This window comes from Bos indicus x Bos taurus, chromosome 7 (genome assembly GCF_003369695.1).
Source record: "Bos indicus x Bos taurus breed Angus x Brahman F1 hybrid chromosome 7, Bos_hybrid_MaternalHap_v2.0, whole genome shotgun sequence".
Classification (NCBI taxonomy): Eukaryota; Metazoa; Chordata; class Mammalia; order Artiodactyla; family Bovidae; genus Bos; species Bos indicus x Bos taurus.
In genome coordinates, this window is record NC_040082.1 from 59777950 (window position 1) to 59800105 (window position 22156).

At 45.4% G+C, this 22156-nt stretch overlaps 1 protein-coding gene across 3 annotated transcripts in view; it reads right to left on the reverse strand.

Annotated features, from left to right (window-relative positions):
- Positions 1-877: 877 nt before the first annotated feature.
- Positions 878-22156, reverse strand: part of PSD2 (pleckstrin and Sec7 domain containing 2) — a 71949-nt gene continuing 50670 nt past the window's right edge. For 2 of the 3 annotated variants that reach the window (XM_027546295.1, XM_027546296.1), the window contains exons 9-16: positions 14483-14573; positions 13334-13377; positions 12081-12271; positions 11837-11907; positions 11287-11444; positions 10100-10244; positions 8614-8757; positions 878-3030 (exon numbers count right to left, since the gene is read on the reverse strand). In XM_027546295.1, the coding sequence (XP_027402096.1) occupies positions 2821-3030; positions 8614-8757; positions 10100-10244; positions 11287-11444; positions 11837-11907; positions 12081-12271; positions 13334-13377; positions 14483-14573 (1054 nt within the window). In that variant the 3' untranslated portion in view covers positions 878-2820. The remainder of the gene's footprint in view (positions 3031-8613; positions 8758-10099; positions 10245-11286; positions 11445-11836; positions 11908-12080; positions 12272-13333; positions 13378-14482; positions 14574-22156) is intronic. The other variant, XM_027546297.1, reaches the window with a different exon arrangement.

The following is a 22156-nucleotide window of genomic DNA, read 5'->3' on the forward strand; positions in this document are numbered from 1 at the left end:
CCCAGCTTAGTACACTCACTTGACCCTTCTGAGGGCCCTAAGTTTTTACCTTCTAAATTTTTAGTCAGAAACCACCTCCATGATTGCAGTAAATCCATCTATCTCTATGTCACCCCAATTAATTCTGAATAACCTCTTGATAAACTCATTGACCCTCACATGATCCCACTAGGTACCTTTATTATCTGAATTCTAAGATACCTGCTGAGAGTCCAAGGCCAGAATCTAATCAGTTTCCTTGACTCTTCATCAGCCACCTGTTCATTCACAGGTGTGAATGGAACCTAGGAGCTGGGGTGGCCAGAGAGGCCCCATTTTCACTCTGCCTCTCCAGTTTCGCTCTGGGGCATCTTTAGTATTGCCTACCAGGAAGAAGTATAGCCCTAAGAAGGGCCTTACTACTACTATCCTGTCCCCCAGGAGCACTTAGGACATTCAGGCGGCTTCCTGAGTCAGTCTTCCCCACTCCAATTTTTCTCGGCCAGGTCATTTTTGTCTTGTCTCCCCAGCCTTTCCAGAGTCCCAGATGGGAATGGTGACTGACCATCTCCCTCCCCATTAGACTGTGAGCCCCTTGTGGACAGGGATCTGGTCAATCCTTTTCTCACAATAGTATCCCCAGCACCCAGCACAATGTGCAGCGCTGTTCATCTCAATGAATGAGTGTATGGAGGCTCCAGAGAGGCTGTCCTCAAAGGTCAGCCCCCAGGGGTCCCTGAGCCTGCAGCCACTTCCCAGGACCACCAGGTGGCGCAAACCACTTATTGCATCTCACCTGCTGTCCTCCAAGGCTCTGGATTTGGACAGTCCTGGAAAATGGACATATTAGGGGCAGAGGGAACATGTGGTCCATTGGAATGCAGAAAAAAAATATTAGAACTTTGCTTTAGATTTATTTTCATCTCATCTTTTTAAAATTTCTATTTTGTGTATGTTTTATAATGTACATAATATTTTAGTACAGTAGTACATGTATATAATTTACAATAAATAATTATACAATTAAGAAAGTGAACTAAAAGTTTTTTTTTAACTGATGGGAGGCACAACTAGTGTTCAGGGAAGCACACCTGTCTGCAGCGGATGGAGCCTGCTCCTCTGCTTTCACTCACCCACCCTCAAGAGGTAGAGGGTGGGAAGCAGACCCCAAACTCAAAGGATCTTTGAGACAGCACAGAGAAAAAGTACACAGAGCTTTTTATGTTGCCACATTGCTCTTTCAATTTCACTTAAATGAACATTAACTTCCCCTCAGCAAAATGAAGGTGCCAGATGGTTTGGTTATAAAATACACTCAGCTGATCCAAATTAAATAATCTGTATTTAAATCACTACATCTCTCCACAGATTCACAGGTCCCTTGCATCAAATGTGAGTGGGCTTGTAAATGTCGGGTACTTAGTTGCAAGGTTGGCTTATCTTATTATCTAAATATATTACCACTGAGGTCAAACTGCTGGCCAAACTACAGTAATCTGTTTAAAAAATAGAAAGGATTTACTCATCACAGTTGCATTGAGGGTGCCATCACCCCCACCACTTGTCTGAGGAATGCAGGGTTTAAAAGATGCTAGTCTGCAACCATCATGTGGCAAATTGTCCTTTCCAGACATGTCCTTAACTAGCATTTCTGAGTCACTCAAAGAGTGTAAGAAATATCAGCCTAACAATCAACAACTTGTCATTCCACATTTCCCCAAGACCAAGAATTAATGGCTTCCATAGGTTTCTCCCACCAAACATCTTTGGGTTTGTTGACAAGTGGCTATTTGCAAGGCAGAGTGTCTTTTATTCCTGTAGCAGTAGATCTGTACAAGAGGTCACCTCTGGGCCCAAGAGACCTGGCAGCACCAACACAAAGACCAAAATATAAGCAGGGCCGCAGTCCCATCCCACTCACACCCCAGGACACCTGTGGGACAGACGGGGCAGCACGCACACACACTATTTATTCCAAAGCATTAACTGTAAGAGCAGTTTAAATCACAGGTCAGCCGGAAGAGGGGAAACAGGGAGCGAGGAGGACACACTATCTCTATCTTCTCTTCCAGAGAGTCAGAGCCTCCAGGGGCCAAAGAGCAGCCCTCCTCACTAACAAGTGTATCTGAGATAGGCTTTTCCATACCTCATTTCATCCTCTGATATCAGTTCCAAAACCATCTCTAAAGGGGTAGTTTATATATGTATATAATTCTTATATATATACATTTATGTCATTATAAAAGAAAGCAGGAGTGGTCTTGATGGATGGAAGGTGAGCTTGGCACTGAGGGACAGGCCTGAGAGCTGGGTTATTGCTGGGCAAGGCAGGAGAACAGGGTGCAGTTCCCAGCGCTGCTGAGTGGAGGGAGAATTGGACAGTGCTGGTGGTCTGCAGACCTGCTGCTGGTCAACTCAGAGGAAGGAGGAGGAGAAGGGGTGGGAGTCCAAACTGAGACCTGGGGTTGAGACCTGCCCTCAGAAACAAGGGAGATGAGGGGAGGAACTGTGAGAAGAGGAGAGCCTGGGAAGCCAACCACCCTTCCTGCTCCTCCAGTGAGATGGTGTCTAGAGCATGCACACAACTGGCCTACAAACTGAGGCTCCAGAGTGGAGAGGGAGGTGAGGGCTGGCGACAGACTCTAAGGCCCAGAGCAGCCCTAGGATGCAAGATCGACACCATGAATAGCATCTCCATCTCCTCAGCCCGCAAGGCTCTCCACACCCCTCTGGCTGCCTAACAACTGTCTGCAGCTTGTCTGAGTGGCCCCTAGCTGGAATTGTGCTCACTGGCCCCTCCAGGGGCACTGCCTGCCTCTGAGGCCTGCCCATCCTTGCCAGCTAAGTATCAGGCCCAGTGGTATCCCTCATGGCTTTGCTGCCAGTCACAGTTCCATGGCCCTGGCTGAGGGCAGGGCTCGAGTGTGTCTTGCGGAGTGAAGGGTCATCCCCCTCCAGGGTGGCCAATCGGGCCTCAATCCGCTCCAGGTCATCAGAGCCCACTTTGATCTTCACAGCCAGGAGGTGGATATAGGTCTCATAACGGCTTTTCTGGGAAAAGAGCAGAGAAGGGCCAAAAACAAAGTCAAAAGATAACAAACTGCAAAAAAAACATTTATACCTTATATGACAAAAGACTCTCTCCTTGATATTTAGAGAGTTCTCACCAACCAATAAAAGGAGATAAACAATTTTTAAAATAGGCAAAGGGCACACACAGAAATTTAACTCATAATTTTAAAAATCAAAGTTAATTGGCAATGACTTATTGGATATGATAGCAAAAGCATAGGCATGAGAGTGAAAATAGACAAATGGGATTTTATCAAAATTTAAAACACCTCTGTATCAAAGAACACAATCAACAGAATGAAAATGCAATATACAGAATGGGAAAAATATTTGCAAATCATTAATCTAGTAAGGGTCTAGTATCCAGAATATTAAAAGGGGGGAAAAACTCCTAGAACTCAACAACAAAACACAGCCCAATTTCAAGATGTATAAAGAACTTGAATAGACATTTCACTATAGAAGATACACTAATGACCAATAAGCACAAAAAAGGATGCTCAGCATCATTTTGCTGCTGTTGTTCAGTTGCTAAGTAATGTCCAATTTTTGTAACCCATGGACTGCAGCACACCAGGCTCTTCTGTCCTCTACTAACTCCTGGAGTTTAGCCAAATTCATGTTCACTGAATCAATGATGCTATCTAACCATCTCATCCTCTGCCACCCCCTTCTCCTTTAGCCTTCCATCTTTCCCAGCATCAGAGTCTTTTTCAATGAGTCAGCCCTTCATATCTGGTGGCCAAAGTATTGGAGCTTCAGCTTCAGCAACAGTCCTTCCAGTGAATATCTGGGGTTGATTTCCTTTAAGATTGACTTGCAGTTCAATCTTGCAGTTCGAGGGACTTCCAAGAGTCTTCTCCAGCACTACAAGTCAAAAGCATCAATTCTTCAGCACTCAGCTTTCTTTATGGTCCAACTCTCACGTCCATACATGACTATCGGAAAAACCATAGCTTTGATTATAAGGACTTTTGTCAGCAGAGTGATGTCTCTGCTTTTTAATATGCTGTCTAGGTTTCTCATGGCTGTAACCAACATCTTCAGTGACTTTAGAACCCAAGAAAATAAAATCTGTCACTGCTTCCACTTTTTCCCCTTCTATTTGCCATGAAGTGATGCAATTGAATGCCATGACCTTAGTGTTTTAAATGTTGAGTTTCAAGCCAGCTTTTTGACTCTCCCCTTTCATTCTCCTCAAGAAGCTCTTTAGTTCCTCTTCATTTTCTGCCATTAGAGTGGTAGAATATCTGAGGTATATGTATATATGCCAATATCTGAGGTGGTTGATATTTCTCCTGGAATTCTTGATTCCACCTTGTGATTCACCCAGCCTGGCATTTTACATGATGTACTCTGCATATAAGTTAAGTAAGCAGGGTGACAATATACAGCCTTGACATACTCCTTTCCCTGGTTCTAACTGTATCTTCTTGACTGGAATACAGTTTCTAAGGAGATAGGTAAGAATTTTCTCTTTAAGAATTTTCCACAGTTTGTTGTGATCCACACAGTTTAACAAAGGTCCATCTAGTCAAGGCTATGGTTTTTCCAGTAGTCATGTATGGATGTGAGAGTTGGACTATAAAGAAAGCTGAGCACCGAAGAATTGATACTTTTGAACTGTGGTGATGGAGAAGACTCTTGAGAGTCCCTTGGACTGCAAGGAAATCCAACCAGTCCATCCTAAAGGAAATCAGTCCTGGGTGTTCATTGGAAGGACTGATGTTGAAGCTGAAACTCCAATATTTTGGCCACCTGGTGCAAAGAGCTGACTCATTTGAAAAGACCCTGATGTTGGGAAAGATTGAAGAAAGGAGGAGAAGGGGACGACAGAGGATGAGATGGTTAGATGGCATCACCAACTCAGCGGACATGTTTGGGTAAACTCCAGGAGTTGGTGATGGACAGGGAGGCCTGGCGTCCTGCAGTTCATAGGGTTGCAAATAGTCAGACACGACTGAGTGACTGAAGTGAACTGAACACAGTCTAAGGCTTTAGCATGGTCAATGAAGCAGAAGTAGATGTTTTTCTGGAACTCCCTTGCTTTCTCCATGATCCAGCAAATGTTGGCAATTTGATCCCTGGTTCCTCTGCCTCTTTAAAACCCAGCTTGTAAATCTGGAAATTCTCAGTTCACATACTGTTGAATCCTAGCCTACAGGATTTAGAGGATAACCTTGCTAGCATGTGAAATGAGTGCAACTGTATGGCAGTTTGAACATCTTTTGGCATTACCCTTCTTTGGAACTGGAATGAAAAATGACATTTTCCAGTCTTGTGGTTACTGCTGAGTTTTCCAAATATGCTGACATATTGAGTGCAGCACCTTAACAACATCATCTTTTAGGATTTGAAATAGCTCAGCTGGAATTCTGTCATCTCCACTAGCTTTTTTCACAGTAATGCTTCCTAAGGCACACTTGACTTCACACTCCAGGATGTCTGGCTCTAGGTGAGTGATCATACCACCATGGTTATCCAGCTCATTAAGACCTTTCTTGTATAGTTCTTCTGTGTATTCTTGCCACCTCTTCTTAATCTCTTCTGTTTCTGTTAGGTCCTTACAATTTCTGTCCTTTATTATGCCCATCTTTGCATGAAATGTCATGTCACAACATGCATGAAATGTTCCCTTGGTATCTCTAATTTTCTTGAAGAGATCCCTAGTCTATCCCATTCTATTATTCTCCTCTATTTCTTTGCATTGTTCATTTAAGAGGGCCTTCTTATCTCTCCTTGCTACTCTCTGGAACTCTGCACTCAGTTGGGTGTATCTTTCCTTTTCTCCCTTGCCTTTCACTTATCTTTCCTCAGCTCTTTGTAAGGCCTCCTCAGACAATCACTTTGCCTTCTCACATTTCTTTTTTGCGGGGATGGCTTTGGTCACCACCTCCTGTACAGTGTTATGCACCTCTGTCCATAGTTCTTCAAGCACTCTGTGTACCAGATCTTATCCCTTGAATCTATTTGTCACCTCCACTGTATAATCATAAGGGATTTGGTTTAGATCATACCTGAATGTCCTGGTAGTTTTCCCTACTTTCTTCAGTTTAAGCCTGAACTTTGCAATAAGGAGCTCATGATCTGAGCCTCAGTCAGCACCAGGGTTTGTTATTGCTGACTATATAGAGCTTCTCCATCAACACCATTATCCATCAGGAAAATACAGATTGAAACCACAATGAGATTATCACCTCACATGCATTAAGATAACCACTACCAAAACAAAAAAAAAACAAACATAAATTAACAAGCGTGTTGACAAAGATGTGGAAGAATTAGAATCCAAGTACACTATTGGTGGGAATGTAAATTGATACAGCCACTATGGAAAACAGTGTGGTTATTCCTCGAAAAGTGAAAATAACATTACCATACAGTTTAGCAATTCCACTTCTGGACATAAAAGCAGGAGTGAAAGTAGGATCTCAAAGAAACATTTGCACACCCATGTTCATGGCAGCATTATTAACAGCAGCCAACCCAAATGTGCATCAGCCGATGAAAGGACAGACAAAACGTGGTGTCCAAATACAACAGAAAAGCAAAAAGAAAGGAATTCTGATACATGCTACAGTAGGGATGAAGCCTGAAAGCCTTATGTCATGTGACACAGGCCAGTCACAAAAGTATAAATTCTGTGGTTCCACTTGTATGAAGCACTTAAGAGTAGTAGTCACATTCACAGAGACAGATAGTAGAACTGTGGTAGTCAAGGACTAGGGCCAGGAGGAAGGTGCTTAGGAGTATGTTGTTTAATAGTTATAGAGTTTCAGTTTGGAAGATGAAAAAGTTCTGGAGATTAGTTGCCCAAGAATATGAAAAGACTTAACATTGCTGCTGCTGCTGCTGCTAAGTTGCTTCAGTCGTGTCTGACTCTGTGCGACCCCATAGACGGCAGCCCACCAGGCTCCCTCGTCCCTGGGATTCTCCAGGCAAGAACACTGGAGTGGGTTGCCATTTCCTTCTTCAGTGCATGAAAGTGAAAAGTGAAAGTGAAGTCACTCAGTCGTGTCCGACTCTTAGCGACCCCATGGACTGCAGCCTACCAGGCTCCTCCGTCCATGGGATTTTCCGAGCAAGAGTACTGGAGTGGGATGCCATTGCCTTCTCTGACTTAACATTACTGAACTATAATACTTAAAATGGTTCCTTAACCATTGATTCCTTAACCTTAACCATGATCAATCTTACGCTATGCTTTTTAAATCACAATTGTTTTAAAAAATTTAAACCAAGTTAAAACATCAATAAGATACCACTTGCTAAACCTATCAGATTAACGAAGACTACGTCCAGTGTTGGTGAGAGTATGGAGAGACAGGTGTGTTCATGAGCTATTAAAGGGGATGTAAATTGGTAAACAATTAGAAGGGAGGTTTGGCAGTGTCTGAGGTCTTGACTCAGAGCTTCAGGCCCTCACCACTGTCGCGGGAGAGGCAGGGACTAAGGGTCATAAGATTCTGTTCTCACCCAGCTCTGCCACAGAAACTGAAAAGCTCTTCATTCTGGGCTCTACCTCCCCTACTGTCCATCTGCCCTGCCTCTTCACCCCCCAGTTAAGTCAGGCTGAGGGTGAGAAAGACCAGGGTTTTGGAGGCACAGTCAGTTGCCTGGTTAGGATCCTGGCTCCTGGACTTAACTGTGTTGCCTCAGGCACATGGTCCAACCTTTCCAAGCCTCAATTTCCCCATCTGTAAAATGGGGATAACAAACCCACATCATACAGTTGATATGAGGATTAAATCAGTCAACATAAGCGAAGTGAAGAGAATCATGCCTGGCAATCAGCATGGTTATTTTTTACCTTGCAGAGAGAGTGGATCTGAGGAGGCTTCCAAAAGTTATAAAACATCATGTTTTTCCAAAAGGCAGGATTTATCTATCCTCTCTCCTCTACACCACAACAGAAAGTCAGCATGGAAATCTAGAGACTGAGATGGGCGATTCCCTGCCCCTCTGCTCCAGGGACTTCCTGGCTTGGTTTCGGGCTCTCTTGTATCTGTCCACCCCCATGTGCAGGTCAGTCCAAAATGCACAAGTGGTTCCTGCCTTCCTCCCCTCAGTCTACCCTCATCCTTCATACAGTGAAGGCAGAGCACTGCAGGACAGAAGCAGGGTAGGGGCAGAGACAAAACAGAAGAAAGGGAGAGCTCAGAAGGAGAGACCAAGGTGCTCTGCTTGATAAACCCACTGAGAGGGGCACTGAGATGTGAGGGGGGGGAAGTCACATGGAGAGGGCTTGTGAACTCTGTGGTTTGGTTGTAGAAGCTTCCCGAAAAGCTGGGCCTATGCAGAAATTGGACGTGAGGCAGGGGCTTGAAGAAGGCTGCAGAAGGTCAGGGAGGTCTCTGGTAGATACACAAGTGAGTTGTCTGTGCAGCTGGGCTGTGCAGAGACTGGCTCACAGGTGACTGCAGTTCATGACCTCAGGGGAGCCCCCAAAGTGGAGTGCTCCCAAAGAAGGAGTCCCTGGCTGTGGAAAGATGTGGAAGGAGAAGCTGGCCTCTTCCTCCTGCCCCAGCCCTGTCCTTCCAAATCCTCCTGTGATTGGCCCACCTCAAATGTGAGATAATGCTCCTTCAGCCGGTTCTCCTCAGCCTCCTTGGACTTGATGCCCCGCTCGACCGGGTGACACTTGTGTTCAGCCAGCTCTGCAGTCACCTGCCTCAGCTTATTCTCATGAGAGCGCAGCTGCTCCTCCTGCAAAGATCAGTCGTGGACAGTGAGGTCCCACCCTCAGGGGGTCGTATGGGTGGGTCTCATCCAAAGGAGAGCTGCTTCCCCAAGGGGAAACCGAGGCCTTGCCAGGGCCATCCAACACGCAGGGGCAGAGCCAGGTCTGTGCCTGAACGAGTGTACCTCCGCCACCTTCCTTCGTCCCCTCCCACCATCGGCATCAGCTCCCCCCGGAGCCTCCGCAGCATGCTCAGGAGATGCGAGGCCCTCACTCTCGTGTATGCACACTCCTTGACATAGACACACAATCACCGAGACTCAGCCCGGCGCCCCAGGCTTCATACGAAGCACACAGCCTCTCATACTCATGTCCAGACACATCTGAAGGCCACGGATCCAGGATCACACCCAAAGACAGAGACACTGTCACTACCAGACAAGTGAACAGTACACCCCACCCGCCACAGGACAGCCAGACCCCTTTGTGCCTTATGGGCACTGGGCTGCATATGTGTATGTGTGTGTGTATGTGTATATACACACAAACATGCGTGCACTTGAATGGTAAGTGTGCCTGTGTGGGAGCACCGAGAGTGCTGGCACAGCTGTGGACAGCAGCCCCAGGGGCTCCACAGAGAAGACCCAGGACACTGGCTCATCAGGAAAGGGCCCTGACAGGATGGAAAACATGGTGTTAACCCACTCTCCACCATGTAAGTAGTAGCCCAGCATTTATCCTCTCCTCTCAAAAAAAAACCCTGAAAAATGGAGTATTGATGTGTGTGTGTGCACATGTGCACTCAGTTGTGTCCAGCTCTATGTAACCCCATGGACTGTAGCCCACCAGGTTCCTCTGCCCATGGGATTTTCCAGGCAAGACTACTGGAGTCGGTTGCCATTCCCTTCTCCAGGGGATCTTGCCAACCCAGGGATCAAAACCATGTCTCCTGTGGCTCCTGCACAGGCAGGCAGATTCTTTACCACTGAGCCACCTGGGAAGCCCAGGAGATTTTTAAGGATTACAAAGAAACATGTAAGGGTAGATGAGGGAAGCAGCTGGATGAAGGGTTCTCCAAGTCTTGCCTGTCACTCGCTCCTCAGGACACACACACTCACAACCATTCATGCCCAGACACACAGGACACCCACAGACCACACCACATCCACTGAACGCACCGCCATCAGCACACCCACACCACTGTGCGGGGTATGACCTCAGTCCCTCCGTGTGTAAGTGGGGGTGTGGGCGGGGGGATGGAGAATGTCTGCTCCTTCGGCTTGTCTCTCACCCTAGGACCAAGCACCGGGTAAGCACTGCTGAATGAGGGGCCGGGGGAGGTGATGTCGTGAGCCCAGGAGCTTGTACCTGGCAGAGCCGAGTGGTGCAGGAGGGCAGCAGAGGCCGACAGAACTTCTTCATGGAGCTAACGGCAGCAGGGAAGGAGGGCGCTGAGAAGATGGCAGCCACCAGGTTGATCCTCAGGATCCAGGACAGCATTTCCTCTTTGCTCCTGGGGACCGGAGGGGAGGGGAGGGCGCACTGGCTTCTCACAGCAGGACTCCCTATCCCCCACCCAGCACCCAGCACAGCCAGGCACAGAGAGGCCACAAAGACCTCCATGTAGGCAGGCAAAGGGGTGAGGGAGGGTGGCAGGATGGGAGCTGATGAGCCTGGTCATGTCTGCGTAGGGAGCTCCCTTCTGTTCCAGCTCCCAGACAAGACCTGGATTTCCATGTGAACATGAAGCTGCCCAGCCAGGTCCAGAGCTAACGGCTTGGAGCTAGTGAGTCTTAAGACCAGCAGGGGAGGTCAGAGGCAGCTGGGCAACTGGTCACCCTGACTCCGCCCTCTCGGTCCTGCCCCGCTGCCTGGTTCGGCACCTCTACTCCTATCCTCAGAGTTCACCTGCCAGTCTCCCCCCTTTTAAGTTCATCTGACACATGAAACCCGAATTTCAAGTCACAGAAGGATGAGGTACAGGGGCATAGAAAGAAGGCCTTATGGAGAAACCACAGGGTGAGTTTTCCGTGCCCATCACCCCAACTTTAAGTGCAGGATGATTTAGAAAGAGTCCATCTGCCTTGTATTTAAAGACTTCAGTGCACATAAGAATCACCCTGAGGTCTTATTAAAACACAACTGCTGGCCTACCTCCAGTGTTTCTGATTCAGGAGGTCTAATGTGGGACCACAGAAACTGCATTTCTAATGAGTTTGGGGGTTATTTTTGACCACAATGGGCAGCATGCAGGATCTTAGTTCCCCAAAAAGGGATTGAACCTGTGCCCCCTGCATTGGGAGCAGAGTCTTAACCATTTGACCACCAGGGAAGTCCCTCTAACAAGTTTTCCAGGAGATACTGAGGGATCACGCTTGAGAAACACTGCTGTCAGGAGGGACCTGAGCTGTTTGTTTGTGCCAAGCAATTACACTTGCTCTCATGGCTGCTGTGCCGGGGAAGCTAAGGGCACCTCCCCTGAGGTAGATGAGGCAAGGTTGTGGGGCAGGTACTGAGCCCAGTGTGGGAGCGAGGGGGTGCCCACTCCTACTTACGGTGCCTGGAAGAGGAAGACCCTCCAGTCAGCTGTCTTTAGCTTGAGCACGTTGGACTTCTTGCTGTAGTCAGAGGCCCTGGTGGCCAGAGCGTGGTGCACACGGATGGCATTCTTCAAGTCACCCTCGGACAGGGCTTTGTCAGGCCTGTACTCATCCTGGACAGGCCAGGTCAGGGGTGGGCAAGCCTCTGTCATCACCAGGCTCTGGTCTGCTGACCCGTACCTCCACCCTCACTGTCCCTCCCGGTCATTCTCCTTCTCTCTGTCCCTACACATCCCACCATCTTTCAGCTGCCCCAACAAGAATCACCACACACTCCCAGCACCCAGTTGGCCCCAGAAGCTTGAACAGGTCTTACTCCTCTGAAACCCCCTTTAAAAGGCCCTTCTCTGAAACCATCAAAGCCCTCGGTGAGCCAGTCAGGTCCTTGATGTGGGAGGATCCAAGATCTGCCTAAGGCCTAGGCCTTTCCCAGGACCCTCTAGGCACCAGAAGGCAGGGGCTGAGTTGGCCCTTCCTGGGTAAAGATTCTGGGGGAATCTCTCACCTTCTGCAGGTACAGAATGGTCCCTTTGAGCACCGCGTAGAATTTCTTCCAGCCACGCCTCCCACGGGGCGCTAGGGAGAGGGGGCCATGGGTAGTGTGGCCATAACACCCATCCCAGTATCTCCTCCCCCGTGTCCCCCTACATGTCTGCTGGCATGTGCATTCCCAGAGGAGCAGCCAAGGGGGTGCATACCCTCTCTGGACTAGCATCCCTCCCTATGCCCCTTCCCCGCCTGACACCCACTCCTCTTGCCATCCATGTCGGCGTGAGTCTTCCGGGTCAGCACACCATGCTTGTAGGTGGTAGCGCTGAGAGCTTGCGGGACATCCAGGAAGGGGTTGCTACCATCCAGGATCCGTGTCACCTTCTTTGTGCCTGTCCCAAACTTGTCATCCACCAGCTCAGACAGTGATTTCCTCAGCTCATCTTCATCACTAGGAAAGTACTAGGCTTGAGTACCACCTCCACAGAGCCCTCATCCCCATGCCAACATGCCCTCTCCCCACCAAACACTCCTCTGGAAGCCAGTTAGAGGTGAGGAACAGAGATAAGGGGGTTTCAATTCCAACCATAGATCCAGACCTTTGACCTGAGTCTCCAATTCTGACCTTTGTCCTCTGAAATTTGATTTTTGGCCTCCAAGCTCCAATCTTCACCTTTGATCACAAAGTTGGAGACCTTACCACCTTCGGACTTACCCCCTGGTCTTCTCTCACCTCTCTGAAAGCCAAGCCCCAGGGAGAAGTAACCCATGGGCAGACTGCCCAAGTCCCAGGGACATGGTGAGGGACAGAAGATCAGTAGGTTAGGCCCCTAAAGTCTAGGTTCCCCACTGGAGCCCTGGTAGAAAAATGCCAGTTCTCCCCAGTTGGGTTGGGTTTCCTAACGATCCCTGCCTGGGACCTTCACATGGACCCCAAGACCCAGGCTGCCCTGGGGAGTACAGCAGAGTGGGGTGGAAACTTTCCCCAGAAGCCTCTTATATATAGTCTTCCCAATCAGCAAGGTCACCACACCTCTTTCCAGATGGCTGGGTACCTCCAGGTCTCACTGCCCTCTCAAGGGAATAAGTTAGGGGGCAGTCACATCTCCCCATTGCCAAGAGCAGTCACCACTTCACTTTGGTCATATTACTAGCATTGTAAAGGGACTCAGAGCTCATGCCTGTCTACCTCCCCAAGGGGAAAGAGATAATATCATCATTGAAAATAGTGGCAATATCCCCTGAACAGAAAAACTGTTGTGAACATCATGAAACTGTCAGTTTAATCTATTCCATAGCTGTAAAACTGCACACTATTTATCAAGACAAAATGAATCCAAAGGGGAACTCAACAGCAGGAGCTGGCCAGCTGGTCAGGGGTCACCAGGGCCCTGGGTAGGAGAAATCAGCACCATGGAGAGTAACCAGCATGACTTCCCTGTACCATCAGCCACTCCCTCGCCCCGTTCCCGGTAATTCTCTCCCCATATTTGTGCTCATGGGCACTACTCACATGGCCCATTCCAGTTTTTCATTCTTGATGGAGTTGTAAAGGGTCTAGGAGAGGGGGAAAGAGAGGAGTTCAAAGAAGAGTCAGAGTCCATCTACCTCTAGCGATGTGGATGCAGTGAGGGAGTACCTTTTCAGCCAGTGGGGCAAAGTAGGTGTTTGCTTCACACTTATTTATTGGACAGGTGAATGAATGGGGTAGGTGAGTATTGTTTAGATGACTGGATAGACTGAGGATGAGTAGGTAGATGAGCTGCTAACTATGTCAATGGGCCAAGAAATAGGTGGGTGAGTGTGTATAGAGGGCTGTGTAGGAGAGTATGTGTGGGTGATGGATGAATGGATAGGTGTAGGGACAGGTGAATGATTGAGTTGCAGGGTGGATATGTGGATGGAAGGATGGATATATGGGAGGATGGGCATTTGGGTGGATGAGTAGATGGGGAGTAGGTGGGTGAAGGGACTGGGATCATTTTATTGTACTTACAAATACACTTTTAACTAGTTCTTCCTGACAGTGAAGAACATAATTATGGTAAGAAGAGTGATGAAAGCAATGTTCATGTTCTGTCCTCCAGACTCACTATCCAATTGCCCACCTGATATCATTAGTTCCCTCTAACTCATCCTCTAAAACTGAACTCATCACCTATCCCCCAAAACATGCTCCTATTCCTCCAAGGTGGAGAGCTGACCAAACTTGAAAAGCCAGAGTTTTTCAAAAGAAACTTTTCAAAAGTATTCAAAAGAAAACTAGATTCCTTGTGATGTTTAAGGAATGAGTGGGCTTTTCCCTGTAGTGATGATACTGATGGTTGTGGTGAAGGTGGTGGTGGTGATAAGGGTGATCAGGTGAGGGTGATGGCGGTGACAGCTGTGACAATGGGTGGCAGTGTTGAGCACTATCTTGACAGAAATAATGATAGTGGAGCACTAAAAACAAATCTCACAAAGCCTACCCTCTGCCCAACTCAGGGAACACATACTAGTCATGTGTTGAGCTGGATGGTCTCTACCTCTGTCCCAAAGCCATCATTACCCTGACCCCAGAATGAAGAACTTGGACCATCAGAATTTAGTGGAGCAGAAACCTCTCTCCTCCCCACCCACCCTGAACACAGCTGGGAGCATGGGGACCCTTAGCAAGTTATACCTTCAGCAGGTCTTTGGCAAAGTCTTGGCCATCATTCAGCTGGTCCAAGTTGGCAATGAATTGCTGGCAGGACATCTTCTTGCCAATGTTCTGTAATGGAGGAATGGTTCTGCCTGAGAGTAGGGATGGAGCCTGGTATGGTCTCCACATCCTGCCCTGCCCGGCCAGAGGGGATGAGGCAGCATCAAGGGCAGTAATGAGAAAAGACTGCCTGAATTTCCCTTTGTCACTCCAAGAGTTTACAAAACTCTTTCACATTCAAGATTCTATTTGATCCTCAAGCATCACAAGAGGTTGGGGTTCTCCTCAAACCCAGATGAAGGAGTCAGGTTAGATGAAATAACAGCTGACATTTGCCAGGTGCCCAGCACGTTCCAGGTATTGTACTTGACATGCATTATTTATTTCCTTCTCACAACAGAGAAGGTCAGGTGGGTGTTATTATTATCCCCATTTGAAGGTAAGGAAATTGAGGTGCAGGAAGGTGAAGTGACGTGCGCATGATCACACAGCAAGGAAGTAGAAGGGCTGAGTGTGTCTGACACCAAAGCCCGTGCTCTCACCCGCTACTCCATGGTTAACTCTCCCAAGGTCACAGCACCAGGACTTGAACCCAGGCCTCTTGACTCCTGAGCAGAAGCTCTGTGTATTCCGTCACAACTGTCTCACCCTCTCACCTGTACAGAGGGGCGGCAAGACCTCCAAGAGGTAGGTGAAGTGAGGGAGAGTTTGGTCTTAAGAGAATCAAAAATCAATTTCCACCAACACACATGGGTACCCCATGCCAAGCTGCTCTGGGACCAAGGGAACCTGAGCAGATGGTTTCACTCCAGGAGGCACAAACAGACAAAGGGCTGGAATGACTGTACCCCATATTTCTGCCTTTTTTACCAATGATTAGAAGGGGGGCTCCAGCCCCCCAAACCCAATATCTGATGTGCATACTTTCAGACTCTCTGCAGTGTCCATGCTTGAGGAAACACTGATGGCACTTCACCATTGAGAAGACAAAGTCCCTTGAACACTAGATATTTATTGGTGTAGGATTTGGTGGATTTAGGTTTGCTATAAGGCAGTGTTTCCCAAAATTCACCTACAAATGAGAATAGGAATTCCCCCTGAAGGATTTCATAATCAAATAAGTTTATATGTTTCAGAGCTTTCAGTGTGCATCTGTGGTAGTGAGGGTCTCCAAGGAGAGGATTCGATGCAGTTTCTCAATTGCTCCATTTTAACAATGATTCTATTAACACCATGTGGGACATTCACACACCACAGGAAATAATTCAGAAAACAATGATAGAAAGTTTTATAAGTAGCTGAAAAACAAGAATTTTCTACACCTTTTCCAAAGGACTAAGGAGAAATGATCCTACAAATGCCTTAATATGTGTTTCATATGTCTATGTATATATTTTACATGTACATCCATGTATGTATGTATATATGTATATAGTCATTTATGTGTACAGTCATAATTGAGGAACATGAGGGCAATGTTGATCATACTGTCTGAGTTCCACACATACACACTGAACATTCCCAAGCCATCAGTAAGGGGTGGGTGCAAAATCAAAAAATTACCAGGCAAGAGTTATAATCCTAGTAATGACAGACTCTCTTGTTGCAAATCAACCTTCCCATCAGAAACAACTGCTGGTCAAAATATTGATAAAACATTGGAGAAATATAAGAGCAATGAAGACTTCAAGGGCAAAGGTCTTACAAAGAAGAGAAACATGGAGAGGGGAGGCCGACAAGGAGCAGTCTTCCTCTTCAAAGCATCTGTCAGTTCTCAAGCAGTGGACAAAAGAGTGAGCAACTGAGTGGTCAAAAGGACTAGAAAACGAAAATTGGAACTCAGGGCCCACCGAGGACAAGGGGCACTGGGAAACATGCCAGTCGCACTTCAAAACTTGAAATTAAGAAAGGAAGGAAATTCTTCAGACACAAGGAAAGTTATCCCAGATGGCAAAGCAGAAAGGAATGAAGAGCAACAAAAAGGATAGCTAAATCTAAATGATTGCTGACTGTGAAAAATAAAAAATAATAAAGTTTTCTGGGGAATAAAATATAGAAAGAGATACAAACAGTTAAAAGGATGATAACAGTAGTATGTAAGTTGAGAAGACAAATAAATTAAGGCCTTTTAAGGTTATTTCATTTGCTAGGACATGGTTAAAGTACTTTAATAAGTGAGAGATATATATTGCAAACTACAAAAAGAATTCTAAAAGAATTCACAACTAACAAGCTAACAGGGGAAAACGGTATTCTAAAGAAATACTTAAGTAATCCAAAAGTAGGCAAGAAAGGAGAAAAAAAATAAGCAATATAGACCAGATGAGTCAAAGAGAAAATGAAGAGTAACCTGATATGTTTGAATTCAAATATATTAGTAATTTATTAAATGGTCAAATTAAAAGGCAAAGATTAATAGACATCTCTTAAATATAAGGAGGCAGAAATCTTGGGAAAAGGACAGAAAAGATACGCATGCAAATACTAGCAAAAGAACTCCAGTATAACTACACTAATAACTGACAAAATAGACTTGAAGGCAAGGAGCATTACTACAGAGACATTTCATAATAATGAAAGGGTCAATCTACCAGAAGATATAAACACTCTAAATTTGTATGTACCTAATAACATAGTTTCAAAAAGTAAAAGACAAAAATTGAACTAAAAAGAGAAAGACACTCACAGTCTTGGTTAGAGATTTTAACACTGCTTTCTTGGTAACAAGAAGAACAAGAATCCTAAGCAATTAATTTGCTGCTGCTGCTGCTGCTGCTAAGTTGCCCCAGTCGTGTCCGACTCTGTGTGACCCAACGGATGGCAGCTCACCAGGCTCCCCCGTCCCCGGGGTTCTCCAGGCAAGAACACCGGAGTGGGTTGCCATTTCCGTCTTCAATGCATGAAAGTGAAAAGTGAAAGTGAAGTTATTCAGTCATGTCCGACCCTCAGCGACCACATGGACTGCAGCCTCCCAGGCTCCTCCATCCATGGGATTTTCCAGGCAAGAGTACTGGAATGGGGTGCCATTGCCTTCTCCGAATTAATTTGCTAATATCAATCAATTAATGCTAACCAATTATATAACCTAGATAAAATAAGCAAATTCCTAAGAACACACAAACTACTAAAACTGGCTCAAGTATAAACAGGAAACCTAAATAAACCTAAAAAGAAGTAGACATTCACTCAGCAATCAAAAACCTCACAAAAGAAAAGCCCAAGACCAGATGGCTTCACTAGTGAAGCTTACCAAACATTAAAAAAAAATTAACACTAATACTTGGGACTTCCCTGGTGGCTCAGATGGTAAAGAATCTGTCTGCAATGCAGGAGACCCAGGTTTGATCCCTGAGTTGGGAAGATTCCCTAGAAAAGGGAATGGCAACTCACTGCAGTATTCTTGTCTGGAGAACTCCATGGACATAGGAGCCTGGCGGGTTACAGTTCATGGAGTCATAGAGTCAGACATGACTGAGCAACTTGTGTTTAACATTAATACTTCTTGGGGCTTCCCAGGTGGTACAGTGGTAAAGATTCCACCTGCCAATGCAGGAGACACAAGAGATGCAAGTTCAGTGCCTGAGTCAGGAAGATTCCCTGGAGGAAGAAATGGTGACCCACTCCCATATTCTTGCCTGAAGGACTCCATGAACAGAGGAGCCTGGCAGGCTACAGTCCATGGGATCGCAGAGAGTCAGACACGACTGAGCAACTGAGCACACAATACTTGTTAAGCTTTATCCAAAAACTGAAAAAGAGAGAATACTTCCTCACTCATTCTATAAAGCCAGCATTACTCTGATACAAAAACCAGACAAACAATTCACAAGAAAATAAAACTATAGAACAGTATCCCCTATAAATATAAATATAAAAACTCTCAATGAAATACTAGCAAAATAGCAGCATAGTAAAAGGATTATATACCATGATCAAGTGGAATGTATCCCAGAAGAACAAGAGTAGTTCAACATATAAAAATCTATTAACATAATACACCACATTAATAGAAGGAAGACAGGAAGAAAACACATGATCCCTGCAAAAAGGGAAAACTTTTTCTAACCATATATCTGATAAGAGTATAGTATCTAGAATAGAGAACCTTTACAACTCAACAACAAAAACACAAACAGACCAATTAAAGAAAAGCAAAAGACACCGGTCAGAATGGCCATCATCAAAAAGTCTACAAACAATAAATGCTGGAGAGGGTGTGGAGAAAAGGGGATGCTCTTGCACTGCTGGTGGGAATGTAAATTGATACAGCCACTATGGAAGACAATTTGGAGATTCCTTAAAAAAAACCTAGGAATAAAACCACCATATGACCCAGAAATCCCCCTCCTAGGCATATACCCTGAGGAAACCAAAATTGAAAAAGACACATGTACCCCATTGCTCACTGCAGCACTATTTACAACAGCTAGAACATGGAAGCAACCTAGATGTCCATCGACAGATGAAAGGATAAAGAAGTTGTGGTACATATACACAATGGAATATTACTCAGCCGTAAGAAGGAACATATGTGAGTCAGTTCTGATGAGGTGGATGAACCTAGAATCTATTATACAGAGTGAAGTGAGTCAGAAAGAGAAAGATAAATATTGTATTTATATACAGAATCTAGAAAAATGGTTCTGAAGAACTTATTTACAGGGTAGCAATGGAGAAACAGACGTAGAGAATAGACTTATGGACACGGGGAGAGGAGAGGAGAGGGTGAGATGTATGGAAAGAGTAACATGGAAACTCACATTACCATATGTAAAATAGATAGCCAATGGGAATTTGCTGTAGGGCTCAGGAAACTCAAACAGGGGCTCTGTATCAACCTAGAGGGATGGGAATGAGCGGGAGATGGGAGGGAGGTTCAAAAGGGAGGGGATATATGTATACCTATGCCTTATTCATGTTGAGGTTTGACAGAAAACAACAAAATTCTGTAAAGCAATTATCCGTCAATAAAAAAATAAATTAAAAAGAAAAGAGTTAAATCTTTTTAAGAAAATGAAAAAGTTCTAGAGATTCATTGCACAACAATGTAAATAGATTTAATACTAGTAAACTACACATAAAAATGGCAGTGATGGTAAATTTCATATTATGCATATTTTACCATGATTTTTAATATTTTTACCCCAATTTTAAATAATAATTATATATCCCCCTCAAAGTGGGCAAAGTACTTGCATAGATATTTCACCAGAGAAGATATACAAATGGCCATAAGCACATGAAAATATGCTCAATGTCATTAGTCATTAGGGAGATGCAGATTAAAACCAAAATGAGTTACCACTTCATACTGACTAGAACAGCTATCACTAAAAAAGAAAAGGATGAAAAGAAGTGTTGGCAAGGAGGGTGAAGAAATTGAAACCCTTATACATGACTAGTGGGATTTCTAAATGGTTCAGCCACTAAGGAAGTTTCACAGTTCGTCCAAAAGTTAAACACAGAATTACCATATGATGCAGCTGGTCTTCTCCGAGGAATTGAAAACAGTGCTCAAACAAAAACTTGTACACAAATGTTCAGAGTAACACTATTCACAGTATCCAAAAGGTGGAAATAATACACATATTCGTTAAAGGACAAATGGATACACGAAATGTGGCATATCAATTCAATGGAATATTATTTGGCCATAAAAACAAATGAAATTATGGCACATGCTATAATATGGATGAGCCTTGTAAACATTACACTAAGTGAAAGAAGCCAGATATGAAAGGCTATGTACTGTATGATTCCACTCACATTAAATATCCAGAAGAGGCAGGGGCTGGCAGAAGGAGAGAATGGGAAGTGACTGCTAATGGGTACAAGGTCTCCTTTTGGGGTGATGAAAAGTTCTGAAACCAGAGAACGGTGATGGTTGCACACTGTGAATGTACTTAACTCCACTGAAGTGCACAACTTAAACTGGTTAAAATGGTAAATTTATGTCTTATACATTTTACCACAATAAAAAAAATCATTAAGGATATAAAAGAGTTTTACAGCATAGTTAAAAAGCTTGACCTTCTCAACACATATAGAACATTACAACAAACAACTGCAGAATACACTTTCAAGTCCATGCAAAACAGCTACTAAGATCAATCTCTCTCTGGATGAGAAAGTAAGACAGTCAGTTGCAAAAAAGTCAAATCATACTGGGTAAATGAACAACAGCCACCAGGCCAAAAGATATATACCAGAAAAGGAAAAGAGAGACGGAAGAGAAGGGAAGGGAATGGGAGGGGAGAGGGAAAGAAAGGGAGGAAAGGAGGGAAGGAGGGAGGACAGGAAGAAAGATGGAGAGAAAGAGAGACATGCCCAGAACACTCCAAAGCCAAGCTGTTTTGGCTTTGGAGTGATTTGGGACCTCCAAGTTCTCAGTTCCTCCCTTCCTCCCACCAACATTTGGATCAAAAGGGCCTCCAAGCCTGCCCTTGACCCAAAAATCTGTTCCCACAGCCTCTGTCTCCAATCAGAAAAGAATTATGATTGGGCGGGCCACAGCCCCATTCCAAGGCCTTCTCTGCAGGTCTAGTGTGACCTACCTGAGGTCAGAACAATCCCAGCCTGTCTTTAAGTCTTCCCCTTCTCAAAGCAGAATGAAACAGGCCAAGCAGAAAGAAAGTAGATGTCATCCTTCAGAGCAAGGGAAGGGACCAGTCAAAAGTCTCTTGGACAGGAAAACCCTCATCACTATTTGCAAATCTAGACTAAACCTGAGTTGCACTTGGTGCTCCTTCCAAGTTCTAATATATGAGGCTTGTTCACCATCTAAGAATGGGCAGGGCCTCCCTGCCACTGCCAGTCTTCAGAATAGTATGCTGACCCGTGCATTTGTCCCTCAAGTCCTCCACCATCTGGCCCCAACACACCTCCCCAGCACTCCCACTGCTAAACCTCAAGCAGCCCAAGTGTGAGAGAAATTAAGCTTTTCTTGCAAAACAACTTATCTTTGTTTCAGCTTGGAGGTTCATAGCGCAGCTTCTCCCACCATCTCCTCCCGCCTCTCCTGGTCTCATCCTAGAGACTTCTGCTCTCACCTCAACATTGACTCCATCAACCAGTGCTAGTGACTGCACATCCACAGTACATTTATAATCTCTCTCCTTGTCTCCATCTCCAAGTCTAACCCAAGCCCCCATTCTCTCTTGTCTGGAGGCTAAGCTCACCCTCCTCCGACATCCTTCCCTTCCAATTCACCCTGTCATGAGGAATGAGCATTCCCTACTCCCAGCTAAGGCCATTCTCCATCTATGCCCTGCTGTTCATCTCAAGGAAAGCTTCAATTTTCCCTTCTCTCTCCTGCATCATCAGTTTCTCCTTGCCTGCCTAGTAGATCCTAGTGGCATATACACAACACCCTAGTCAGATTTAAAACAGTCTCTCCTAAAAACAAATATTGTATTTTAACGCATATTATGTGGCATCTAAAAAAATGGTACAGATGAACCTGTTTGCAGGGCAGGAACAGAGACACAGAGAACAAAATGTGTACACAGAGGGGGAAGGAAAGGTTGGGATGAGTTGGGAGATTAGGATTGACATATTATGACCAACCTAGATAGCATATTGAAAAGCAGAGATATTACTTTGCCAACAAAGGTCCATCTAGTCAAGGCTATGGTTTTTCCAGTGGTCGTGTAT